Genomic DNA, 13519 nt, shown 5'->3' on the forward strand with positions numbered 1-13519 from the left:
TCTCTGACAAACTTCTCCTATGACTAGATATTCTACATGAAAATTCAGTCATATTTGAATATTATATTCGGCTATTACTTTATTTTAATTAGGTACTGGATGTGAATATCAGTTCAGCCATTCAGGCAAAAGAACTATAGCTAAAAGTAGAAAAACAAATGATATGCCTTCAGTCTGTCAGGGGGGTAGAAATTTAGTATCCACTTGGGCCTCCCACCTTTCTCCTGTGCTGTGGCCAAATTCTAAGGCATTTGGGGGACGAGCAAGTGTTTGAGAGCCCCTCTGCTCCTTCAGTTGGCTGCCTCTGTAGGTATCTGTTGAGAAACCCATCATTTTGCTGTTCTCAGAGCACATTCATGAGTCCACACACGTCACTAAAAAGATGTCCCTGCTTCCTGTCTGTGGATTTCTATGCAGTACTTGAAGGCTTAGAATCATTTTTTTGCCTCTGTGCCATACAGTCATCTGCAATCTCTGAGGTTGTCCATGACCTTATCTGCTTAAGGCAATATTCTCCAAATTTCAGTCTTTTTCATACTACATAAATTTTTTTATTCACTTTTTTGACATATCTGGGACACTCAGTATTAACTTAGTATTTTTCTTCAACAAATTGTAATTTATTTTAAAATTAATTTATTTTAATATTTTTCTTCAACAAATTGTAATTTATTTTAAATTGATTTTAAAAATAAATTATTTTGTAATTTATTTTATTTTTATTGACTGCAATAAAGAGAAAACTAATATCACTTGCCACAAAGAGAAAGCAGCCACAAACAAAAACTATCTGAAATCCGAAGAATGTCATTACATTCTAGCTGGATACCTTCTGTCAGGTTACATCCTTCTTAGTCTAAACGTAAACAGTAAAACCAGAAAGACTATCTGCTGCAATGGGAGTGAGGTTGTGGGAGAGAAAATCAATGGGTTAATATTTTAAAAGTACAATCGCATTGCTGTTCATAAGCAGGGTGGTGGTAGGGATAGCACAGGACTGGAAAAATCTGAGTCATATTCGTCACAGTTAATGACTAGTAGTGACCGGAAATAGGTCGCCTTACTTGGCGGACCTTCGTCCCTTCCTTAGTAAAATATTAAAAATCCATCTGCTCAGACTTCCCTTTTGCACACCTAGGGAGCGGAACTACATCTCCCACAATGCGCCGCGCGGCACAGAGAATGCCGTCCATCGCCTCTCGCAGCTTTTCCTCTGTCCCTCCTACAACTCCCACAAGCCCCCTCGGCGCCGGGGCCAGGCCGGGCTCGGGGAGGAGGCGGAGGCGCAGGAGTTATGGAGGGGGCGGGCTCTGCAGGGAAGTGCGTCAGCGAAGGCGCGGGGAGAGTAGGGTGCTGTGGTTTGAGCTTGAGGGTGAAGCTGGCGGAGCAGGAGGATGGGCGGTGAGTGAGCGGGGCCGACGTCGCCGGGTGGGGGTCGCGTAGCCGTTCGGTGTTTCCATCCGTTTGAAGAGGGGCCCCCTCCCCGGGCGCGGCCGGGGCTGTGCGGGTTCTGCGCGGGGGCCTGGGGCGGGGCTTTTCCCTTGGCCGAGTGGTCCGGGGAGGGGCCTGCTCGGGTACCTGAGGCCCCTGGCCGGGGACCGCGGAGGGCTGCCCCGCCGCAGCTCCGGCTGGTTTCGACCACCCCCGGCCCCATGGTGCGTCCTGCGAGGTGACAGCGCCAGGTGTCCGGCCTGGGCGAAGCGCCGCTCCCGGTGCTCGGGACCTTTTAAGGTCATTTGAGAGCCACCGGGAGGCAAAAGGATTAAAAAGAATAAAAATACAAACCCAACTTCTGGAGTTATCGTTAATTATTGTAATTGCTCTGATCTCTCCTGAGTCATTTGCCATTTCCCAAACTCAGCAACCCCAGTTTGCGAGCCCGTTTTCGTGCTCCTTTTTAAGGTGTTTGGCGCGGTCATGGCATATATACTTGCAGTATTTGACTAAGCTTGATCCGCCTTGAGTCATTTTACTGCGGCCATTTACTACTGCCAGTGAGCCCTGTCCACGCCTTGGGAGTGTTAATATTTGCCTAATCCAGAGTTTTCTTTCTGGCTGAGGAGGGATCATTTAGTTTGCAGATGAGGAGGTTCAGAAGTATAAGGAATGGGTAGAGTAGTTACGAGTGAAGATTTTGACAGCGTAGAAGAGCTTGGCTTAGCTTTAATGGAGCAGATTAAAGGGGCAGATTAGAATCTAGCATTATTATATGTTGTTATTCTCTTTGCTATGCCGTGCGCCTGGAACAACCTTTCTTTCTGGGTTAACAAACATTTTCACCTGTCTTTTAAATAGCTCCTTACTCGTAACCTTGTTTTAGAAGGTTTCCCTATGCAGAGGAAACTGGGAGGAGCCGATTTCCTCTGCTTCCTTTTCCTATGCCTTTTTCACACTCAGACCCAGAACACTTAATGCTCTGCAGTCTGTCATTAAAAATGTATGCAAGGTACATTGCTGACTCTGGGCATGTCTATTGTTTGTATCTGTAATGTGTATGTCCATTTCAGTGTTGTCTGTTTTAGTGTGCAGGTGATAGACTAGAGAACAAGACCTCTGTCTCCGTAGCATCCTGGGTATGTGAGCATTCAATAAGTACTTTTGTGATAATGAGTTTTGTTTTGAACTTAATTAAAAAATGCTTGCTTCCTTTTTTTTTAAATTCATTAATGATTATACATTACTTTAAAGAGCCTTGGGAGGGGGAATAGGGTAAAGGGTGATTTTGACATAATTCCTTTCAAAATCTGTGTTTGTCCTTGAAGTCTAACTTTTGTTCTTTCTTCAACTTTTAAACAGAGCAGTCTGAATGCCAGAATGGATAACCGTTTTGCTACAGCATTTGTAATTGCTTGTGTGCTTAGCCTCATTTCTACCATCTACATGGCGGCCTCAATTGGCACAGACTTCTGGTATGAGTATCGAAGTCCAGTTCAAGAAAATTCCAGCGATTTGAACAAAAGTATCTGGACTGACTTTGCTAGCGATGAGGCAGATGAAAAGACTTATAATGATGCACTTTTCCGAAATAACGGCACAGTGGGATTGTGGAGACGGTGTATCACTATACCCCAAAACACATACTGGTATAGTCCACCAGAAAGGACAGGTATTTCTCTTATTTTAACTTTTGTCTCCTTTACCTACTCTATAATAGAGAAAGTGATGTGATGATGGCCCAGTTATGTATAAGCAGGTTTGTGGGTTCTTTCTCTCCCCAAAACAAGAAATCTTATGTATTTCTTTTCTCCCTGTCACTTCCCTCCCCAGCTTCCATGAATTACCATCATACTCATTAATATTGGTTGGATGAGTAACTGTCCTTATCTTGGGAAAATCATTGTAAATCTTTGTACTTATTTACCCACTCATTAAGATATTTGTATTAAACTCACATGTCATGAGAAAATAATTGGAAAAGAACACTGGAAGATTTCAAATACTTAGTAACTGGTAAAAAGGACTAGTATCCAAAATGAAGTCAACACATATGAATTGATAGTCATTTTATATGTAGCTGTGTTTTAGTTGATATTATCATTTGATAATATCATTATCAATATCATTATCAAATGATAATATCATTTGATATTATCATTATTATCTTAGAGGGTATAATTCGACCAGTTCTGTGTTTAAGTCTGCATATTTGAGACTGTTTTACAACAATCTTGATGGAGTTTTTAGGTTAAAAATATCCATTACAGAAGTAAAAAAAATCTAAGAAACTGCCTCTCAGGTTTATTTTGTAAGCATTCTTAACATTTAAAAATTTTAATTTCCAGTTATTAAGATGGAAGCTTTAGAGTTCTTTGTAAGGAACAGCTTTATAAATTGTTTCTATTTATGACTACTTCTGTTGGGCTCTTGGTGGGAAGCACTATATTCAAATCACAGCACAACAGGCTTGAGTTACCATACATCGGAAGGCTGATAGTTGTGATTTTGTATGGAAAAAAGAAAGTAGTTTGGAAAGAGGTGAAAGTTGGTTAAATTTTATTTAAAATGTTCAATTCTATTTATGAGAGCATAGGAGCACTTGATATTTGAATCTTAGCAATCGTTTATTATTCAGTCAACAAATATTTAGTGCATTCTTTCATGTTCCAGGGCCTAGGATCTTGGAGTACATAAGGGGAAAAAACAAATAAAAATCCCTACTCCTGGGGAGCTAATATTCTTTTCTTAAAGCTCCAGTTAACGCTATTGCTCTGCTGCTTTTTTTAAAAAATTTTATTAATTAATTAATTTATTTATTTATTTTTGGCTGTGTTGGGTCTTCGTTTCTGTGCGAGGGCTTTCTCTAGTTGCGGCGAGCGGGCGCCACTCTTCATCGCAGTGCGCGGGCCTCTCACTGTCGCGGCCTCTCTTGTTGCGGAGCACAGGCTCCAGACGCGCAGGCTCAGTAGGTGTGGCTCACGGGCCCAGTTGCTCCGCGGCATGTGGGATCTTCCCAGACCGGGGCTCGAACCCGTGTCCCCTGAATTGGCAGGCAGATTCTCAACCACTGTGCTACCAGGGAAGCCCCCGAGGGGAGCTAACATTCTAATAAGGACTGACAGGCAATAAACAATAAATATAATAGTATAAACAGAATAAGTAATTATATAGTAGAAGATGACATGTGCTGTGAAAAATACAGCACAATAAAGGGGGTTTGTAAATACATAGGGAAGGGGATGTTGGTGGGCATAAGTTATGCTATTGAATAGTAAAGGCAAGATACGCTGCAACAAGAAAATACCACTTGAGGAAAGACTTGATAAAGGTGAAGGAGTTGACCATATGGGTAGTTGGGAGGCAGGGAGAATCATTTAGGTTGGAAGGAACAACTGCAAGGGCCCTGTGGTGGGAGCATGCTTGAAGTATTCCAGAACCAGCAAGGAATTCCCTGGGCTGGAAGGAGGGGGCTGGGGGAAGAGTTGGATATGTGTCAGAGACACATCCTGGGAGAGGGAGTAGGGCAAATCACGCAGGATTCTCTAGGTGTGATGAGGGCTTTGGTTTTTACTCTGAGTGTGATGGAGCCACTGGGGAGCTTTGTGCAGAGGAAAGATAATCTGGTCACCTAGGAAGATGTGCTGAAAACAGACAGGTGGCTGGCCAAGACAGAAGCCAGGAGACTTAGGAGGCTATTGCACCAATTCAGGTGAGAGATGATTATGACTCAAGACCAGGATGGTAGTACTGAGCAGTGCCTGATTCTGGATATATTTTGAAGGTAGAGCCTCTGGGATTTCCTGATGGAATGCATATGGGCAAGAATGACTATAAAGTTTCTGGTCTGAGGAACGAGAAGAATGGAATTGTCATTACCTGAAATGGGGAACATGGCTGATGGAGTAGGTTTGGGGGAGAAGATCAAAGTTTCTTTGTCCACTCCTTCCTAGTCTTCTTACTGCTAATTTTTTTTTTTTTGCGGTACGCGGGCCTCTCACTGTTGTGGCCTCTCCCCTTGTGGAGGACAGGCTCTGGACGCGCAGGCTCAGCGGCCATGGCTCACGGGCCAAGCCACTCCGCAGCACGTGGGATCTTCCCAGACGGGGGCACGAACCTGTGTCCCCTGCATCGGCAGGCGGACTCTCAACCACTGCGCCACCAGGGAAGCCCCTTACTGCTATTTTTACTGCTCCTCCCTGAACCCATGTCTTAAGCCTGCTGCTGCGAACCATTGGTCCTTTGGGCATTGGTGAAGGCTGTGTGTCACTCAGGACCAAAGAGGTTGCTGTCTCCCCTGAGAACATTTTTCCATATCACTTTTTATTTCAGAGAATAATTACTAAAAGAGATTTTTGTTAAATATTTAAAATTAAAACAACAAGCAATCATTGTTATTCTCGTTCCAGAGTCATTTGATATGGTCACAAAATGTATCAGTTTCACGCTAAATGAGCAGTTCGAGGAGAAATTTGTTGATCCTGGAAACCACAATAGTGGGATCGATCTGCTTCGGACCTGTGAGTAGTTTGAACGCAGCAAGACAATTGGGAAAAAAAGAAAATAATTTTATTTCCCTTTTGTTGAACTCTTTTTGGAACAGGATGACATTGTACATTGTGTCAACTTGAAATAAGGTCTTTAACATTATCCCAACAAACTCTGTTCTGTTGATAACACATTTTAGAAGTTACGTACATACTTACCAAATCACAACTATGAAGTTGAGCAGCTAATACATTGGGTGACAGAATCCAGACCATCCAAAAGATGTTATTAATGGGCCCATTTAAAGAGGAAGTTTAACAGGGATAAATAATACATTTTTATATTTAAGTTAAACACTTCATTTATCTGAGTTCCGATCGGGATATGTGAAAAAAGTTGACTGCAGGCTTTATATGAGTCAACAAGTATCAGGCCTGCTGAAGTATTATTGATCCAGTCTTAGGTGGTAGTAACCAAGGTGTAGATGTCAAAAACAAATGAAAGTAATTATTACGAGCATTCTATTCTTTGATGGTCAGGCAGCCTAGGAAATGCTGTCTTCATGTTTGGACCTAGTTTCTAGGCTATATAGAGAGTTACTGGAGCTTGCCTGGAAGAATGACCACGTCATGAGAAGGAACATTGAATAAAATGACAAGTATTCAATTTTGCATTGTAAATGCATAGGAAGAAGTTTATTACTAACAGAGTTTGAAGGGAAGTTAGAGAAAAGACTTTTATATAGTTCCAGAAAGTAAAACTAGCACTAAAAGGTAAAGTTTGGTTTAGAGTTGATGTTACTACATTGATAATAATTAACATAATTTGAAAATGTAATGGGATGCTTTGTAAAGTCATCAGCTTTTTTTCCCATGTTGTTGAGGGAATTTATGATAATTAAAACTGCGATTTATTGAGTGCCTGGTATATACCAGATCCTCTGCTTTGTGCTTTATGTGTATTCGTTTAACAGGTCTTTTATAATCTCTATTCATTTGCTTGTTATTCCTGTCTTAAGATCCTATGAGGACTTAAATTTGTTTGTATGTAGAGCCAGAATGTTTTGCTTCAAATCTGGTTCTACCACTTATTGTGTTACCTTGTACAAGTTATTTATACCTCCTGTTTCAGTTTCCTCATTTATAAAATGGAGATCATAGTAATAGTACCTACTTCATAGAGATTTTGGGGGTTTAATACACAAAGCATGTATAGAACAGTGCCTGACACATAGGAAGCCCTCAGTAACAGTTAATTGTTAGTGTCCTTTTACTTTTATCAGGAGAAAGTTAGCATTGTTTTGAATAATGTGCTTTAGGAAAAAACCTCAATGTTAGCATACTTCATTCTCACTTTTTGAGAAAAGTTCTAATTAGAATATGAAAGAAATTGCCATTGTGAGAAAACTGAAGTCATGGTAACATTTCTTTTTTCTCTCTCTCTTTTTTAAAATCAGATCTTTGGCGTTGCCAGTTCCTTTTACCTTTTGTTAGTCTAGGTTTGATGTGCTTTGGGGCTTTGATTGGACTTTGTGCTTGTATCTGCCGAAGCTTGTACCCCACCATTGCCACAGGCATTCTCCATCTCCTTGCAGGTGGGTCTTGTCATCACACTTAGTTTTACCTACTTCTTGTCTCCTTAGGGATCCCATATTACTGCCCTGTTGTGTTGCCTGGAAAGCTCTTACCATGCTCTTATCTAGCTATGTTTTTTTGTTTTTGTTTTTTTCTAAATTTTCCTCCAAGGTCTGTGTACACTGGGCTCAGTGAGCTGTTACGTTGCTGGAATTGAACTACTCCACCAGAAACTAGAGCTGCCTGAGAATGTGTCTGGCGAATTTGGATGGTCCTTCTGCCTGGCTTGCGTCTCAGCTCCCTTACAGTTCATGGCTTCTGCTCTCTTCATCTGGGCCGCTCATACCAACCGGAAAGAGTACACCTTAATGAAGGCATATCGTGTGGCATGAGTGGGAAGCTGCCTGCTTTACAATTGCCATTTTTATGAGTTTTTGATATTAATATTTTCCCTTATCTGCCCCCCAGTTGTTTTTAATTTAACTCTTTTTTTAATGGGTATACCATTTTATCCTGAAAATCCGTTTTATTTATTCACGCAGACAGTTGTTTCTTAATACCACTAAAATTTATATGGAACCTGAGTGATTCCATCTTTCAGTCAAACTAATCTAGGTTCAGAGTCCAGACAGAAAAAAATTGGGTAAACTCTTGGCACAAATTTGTGAAAGAAAATTGGTAGTAAGAGGTTGACCCAAAGCAAGTGCCGCTGAGGTCTGTTGGATAAAGTATCTGTTTAACTGGAAACTCTAGTTTGTTTGGGAAACAATCATTGTCAAAACTTATGTTCACTTTGCTGTTGTAGATAGCCAGTCAGCCAGGCTATTTTCAAGGACTTAGGCTATCTAAAATAAGGAAATTATCTAAGATCTTTTTCTCTAAATATTGGCGTATAACTTCATCTGAGGTGAAATATCTTCAGTTGTTTATCTGTACTGTGTCTTGTTTACAAGAAAGGAAGTGTTTACATGGAATTTTAACTTTGTAACTGCAAGAATTCCAGTTCAGCCAGAGAAGAGGATTAACCTTATTTTACTTTTTTTAAAAAACTCTCCTTAATACGTCAATAGGATTTTTAGTATCGCCAGACCATTTTGGATTTTTGTTCCTTCCCTCCTCACACACCAGACTTATTAAAAGAGTGCTTTTTTTAAACACTACGTTGGGGTCACAGAGTAAAATTCTCCAACTGCCATACGTTTATTTCAGCTAAGTACCATAAAGAAGGTTACACCATAATGACCCTCTGGAGCTAGGAAAACTACCACAAGATCTAAAGCTTTGGCTGGTCATTAACTTCCAACTATGGTCTTTATTTCTTGTGGTGAAATGATGTGCCTTTCCTTGCCTAATCCCTTCCTGGTGTGTATCAACATTATTTAATGTCTTCTAATTCAGTCATTTTTTTATAAATATGTCTATAAACATTGAACTTTAAAAAATCTTATTTATTTATTCCATTACTGTAGTACTTGACAGATTTAAAAAAAATGTAACTTAGTAATAATTTCTTACAAAATCCTAGATCTGTCTTTTTTAAAAAATAAAAAAATGAGAAGAGACTCAGAATTGTGTATAGTGTCTGAGTTGATTAAATCTTAGTACCTTAGGATAAAGAAGTACAGGATTCTGAATGAGGATTTTGTGATTTTCTGTGGGAAATGCATTGTTGCTCTATAGGCCTACTTTATGTCCAGTGTTTGGGTCTCTGTTTTATCATCCAGAAAATGTGGGAACCCCTTGCCCCCATTAGAAAATAAGAGACTATTTCTTATGCTTCAGCGTTTTAAAGCATGTTTTCAAAGTAGTTTTGTGATCATTGTGTATCATACTTAACATGGCTAGTTTTTCATAAAGTCATTTAATGGCTGTGGATGTTTATGTTGTGTATTAATCAAGTGGGCTTCTGACTTACAACAAAGCCAGTATTACTCTGCAGCCGATTATTGCCTGTGAAATGGCTAGTTACTCAGTTTTCTACCTCCTCCTAACTCTTGAAGTTTCATTGCCTTTCAGCACCTTTTGTGGAAGGTAGAAAAGCTAAGTGAACAAAACACAGCACACTTTGGGGAATGAGATTTTAAAATTATTGACCAACATGACATTTTTGGATTTGGAAGTTATTTATTTTATCCCTGCCTCTTATCACCCCAGAATTACCTGTGACTTACTCTAACACCCGTCTTTAGTGTGCATTGAGGAAGCTTAGTCAGGATCTGACTTTTGAGGCTCACCAGTAGCACCCTTAAATATGGAAAGCTAGCACCATAAGCCCTGGTGCTGAGTATGTGTTGTTTAAGCACATTTCAGAGTAGCTGAGGTCATTCTCTCCTGCAAAGATTTTTTGGAATACAGAGGCTTGCATTATTTCACTTGATGTGTAAATATTACGGTTTTTCATCTGTCTAATGATTCTAGTCAAGTAGAACCATATGAAATTACTGATATTTGACCATTTTTGATTAAACTGATACATAAAGTCAGTGGCAAGGAAAGTGCTATTAATCTCTTTTCACATAATCTTTGAAAGCAACCCCCGAAGTGTAAAAAAATAATTTTCAGATTTTTCAGAATGTGAGTTTTATGGCAACTTAAGAAACATGTTTTAAGATCTTAATTTTTTGGTTCCTGATCTCATTTCATGATGTGAATAAATGTCTTCTATATCCTTTTTAGCAAAGACTCATTTTAGAAAATTTCTTAAGGATAGCCATAAACACAGTAAAAGTTAATACAATAAAAAAGGCAGAATTTATTTGTTCAATTAATATTGTGTGCCTGCTGTCTAGGTCATAATATACTAGGGTCTTGGGAATTTAATTGTAATGTGTTAAAAGTTTTACCTGGTCTAAGTATTGTGTGTGTGTGTGTGTGTGTGTGTGTGTGTGTGTGTGTGTGTGTGTGTGTGTGTGTGTGTGTGTGTGTGTGTGTGTGTGTTGCGGGGGTGGAGGCAATGGATAGGGTTAAGTCACAGGTGAACTGATTGGTGACCCCAGTGAGAAGGAGTTGACCATACAACAAATCAATTTAGAGTTTGTTTTTCCATTCCAGAGACATCGCTAAATTGCAGACTAGCACTGTTAAAACTTACGTAATATATATCCAGTCATTTTCAATTATTGTAAAGTAGTGTGAGGGCATTTTACAATTTAACCCTTATGTAAGCTTTCACCAGAAATGAAAACAACCTGTTGATTTAACCTGATTTTGCCAGTTGCAACACTTTGAAAAGTTTCCCAGCAGCTAAAGGAGCAGGTAATGTGTATAGTGTTGAAGATGCAAATTGTTACTTCACAAGCTCCACCCAGCTCTGTCCTGGCACAGATGGGTGAAGTCTCTTGTCCTCCTTTCAGCCCTCTTAAGGGAGTAATGATTCAGACTTGAGAGAATAAAACAAGGAAACACATCTGTGTATAGGAATTCTTTTTCTTTTGCTCATCAGGTGTTCCAACACACTATTGTAATGAGATATATTTTTCCCTTGGATCAAATTATGATATATGCCAGTGTCCTGCAAATTCATTATGTGAAAAGAATAAATTAGAGTAATTATTTGCTCTCTAGAAGAAGAGATTTAAATCCTCTTCAGTGTTAAAATTTCTGTTAGCAAAATTAATACATTGACATACTAACACTTGCACACTTTCAGCAAACTTGTATGAAGCAAAATCCAATTTATATTACTTTTTACCTTTGCAGAGTTCTAAAAAGATGGAATAAGGAGAGAGAGAATTCTCTTTTGTCTTCACCTTTTAAAATATTTGAGTTACGGGGTCATGTGTCACCTTTCATCTTCAGACTCTGTCTCAGGATGTGAAATTTACCTCATGTCTCCTACAGCCTTCCAGCCCCTCCCAGTCGTCTAGCCTGTGTTCTTGTTTTTCTCTGCTCAGCTTGTATTGTCACTGGGATGTACACAAGCAGCTTTGAGTCTCTTGTTTGCATGGTCTCCCATGGCACCTTCCTTCACAGTCCTTAGCCTTATCTTCACAGCAGAACTATGCCATCCAGTTTTCCCATTCTCAGTCTCAGGGTACCAAAGAGGGCTGCTCAAAACTATTCAGCTGATTGTGTTTAAAAAATTGCTGTTTGACTTTAGTTGCTTGACAATTAACCCCCACTGCCTGTTGATTTATTACCCTGTAACACACATGTTTTTCAAATCTCTACAAATGTTAGTTGTTGGAAACTTGTATTCTTTTTCTTCAACTTCCGCAGATGGAGTTTATGTTCTCTTTAAGGAGCACATACTGGAATGAACTCTTCCAGTTTCTCCAACACTTGTATGTTTCTCCCTACAAAAGAAGAACGTATTAACTGATTGGAGAGATTGCTGGGAGCATGGCATCCACAAAAAGCAGCAAAGTGTATAGTGGTTAAGTATCCAGCTCAGGAGAGACAGCATACTAAATTTGTAATCCCAGGTCTGTCACTTAGCCTTTCCAAGTCCCACTTTTCCCATCTGTGAAATGCTATGATTATCATACCTGCCTCACAGAATTGTAATGAGGATATTGCTCAGCATAAAGTAGCCACTCAGAAGTGCTTGATTGGCTGCATTAAGAGTGGATGGGGTTACCCCTAGTGACCTGGCCACCCCGTGGGGTGGTTCTCAGTCTATGCTGCATATTGGAATTGCCTAGAGAACTTCAGAAAATACTTGTACGCTAGAGATTCTGATTCAGTCCGTCCGGGGTGTAGCTAGGTCACTGATATTTTTAAACCTTTCCAAGTGATTCCAGTGAGTAGCTATGTTTGAAAACTGTTTGAAAGCTACATTTAAAAGCAAGAAGTAGTATTCACTCTCTTCTTGGCAGATTGTTAGAAAGAGACAGTGGGCTCTGTAAACAGACCTGGCATGCTGCCTGCTTTCTAGAAGCTTCTTCTTTCCCGTGCTTTCAGGCACTCTCTTCTGCTGACATCTGGCTCTGTGAGATGGGCCCCAATCCATCACACCACTGCTAGCTGGAGCTGTACCAAGAGTCTACCTGCAGCCCAGGACACTCCAGTGGCTGGTCCTAAGGTTCAGATTTGGCCAGAGGTAATAGAAAGCCTCGTTTGTTTTGGCTTCAATTCCAAATTACTTTCTTTAATTCAGTACTTTCAGGGACCCTGTAGTGGGGGGGGGGGTGACTAGGCCTCCATAAAAAAGGTGAATACTGTGATCCTTGTCTGTTTACCAGTTCATTGCATTACTTCTCTTTTGATTAGAACCAGAAAGGACAGAGGTATGAGTAATTGACATTAACCTCTACACAAGCCAGAAATGCTTGAGAATAAACATACAAAATGAAGATGAACTAGTACTTGCCTTGATAGGTTGTTGTGAGGGTTAGATAAGAAGGTACATAGATCCTGAAACATCAGAGGTCAGTAAATACTAGGTATTGTTAGGAGACAAAGGCAGCACAGGGGGAGGAGGGCAGCCTTTGCCCGGCCTGTGTGGTCAGTCTGTGCAGGAGCTGGAGCTGCAGTCCTGTGGCTGCAGTCCAGCAGGGCTTAGCGCTGGGCTGGGGGCTATAGTATCAGGGAGAATCTAGTTTCCTGTTAATGTTCACTTCAAAACAGGTAGAGCTTCATTACAGACAGGCTCTTTAACCATTCTTGCATGTCAAAATGGAAGGATTTTTTAAAAGATTGTGTTGTTATCCTTTTTCCCAAACAGGTCTGCAACCAATGTGGGATTTTTTGGTCTTTCAGTGATTTTGCTAAGCGTCGGTTGGTGATTTAAGGTTAGCTGCATCAAAAATCTGTCTTTATCTTGTTTAAATTGGATCCAGGTCCACTGAGAGAACAAGAGGAACTTGGATTCCTGTGGCTTGTTCTCAGGCTCCTGAAATGAACTACTACCACATGCAATACAATTTGGTTTGGACGGTTCATTTTAAGTGCTGAGGGTGGCAGTGGATTTCAGGGACACACACCATAGGGCCAGACACTGAGCGTTATTCATGAACACTTATAATAAGTTGCAAAGTGGCACTTTTCTTGCCCTGCCTGGACTTAAAGGAGCATTCAAAGGT

At 40.3% G+C, this 13519-nt stretch overlaps 1 protein-coding gene across 4 annotated transcripts; it reads left to right on the forward strand.

Annotated features, from left to right (window-relative positions):
• Positions 1 to 1264: 1264 nt before the first annotated feature.
• On the forward strand, positions 1265 to 9065 carry CLDND1 (claudin domain containing 1). 4 transcript variants are annotated; one of them, XM_067739143.1, is made up of 6 exons: positions 1293 to 1401; positions 2530 to 2573; positions 2797 to 3106; positions 5844 to 5954; positions 7379 to 7516; positions 7668 to 9065. In XM_067739143.1, exons 1-6 carry the CDS (start codon positions 1395 to 1397, stop codon positions 7886 to 7888), a joined length of 831 nt encoding a protein of 276 aa, XP_067595244.1. In that variant the 5' UTR covers positions 1293 to 1394; the 3' UTR covers positions 7889 to 9065. The 4 variants fall into 4 exon arrangements, with proteins under 4 accessions (XP_067595245.1, XP_067595244.1, XP_067595247.1 ...); XM_067739146.1 differs by having other exon boundaries at positions 1315 to 1401; positions 2508 to 2573; XM_067739145.1 differs by having other exon boundaries at positions 1319 to 1401; positions 2523 to 2573.
• The last annotated feature ends 4454 nt before the right edge of the window (positions 9066 to 13519 follow it).

This window comes from Pseudorca crassidens, chromosome 5 (assembly GCF_039906515.1).
Source record: "Pseudorca crassidens isolate mPseCra1 chromosome 5, mPseCra1.hap1, whole genome shotgun sequence".
Taxonomy (NCBI): Eukaryota; Metazoa; Chordata; class Mammalia; order Artiodactyla; family Delphinidae; genus Pseudorca; species Pseudorca crassidens.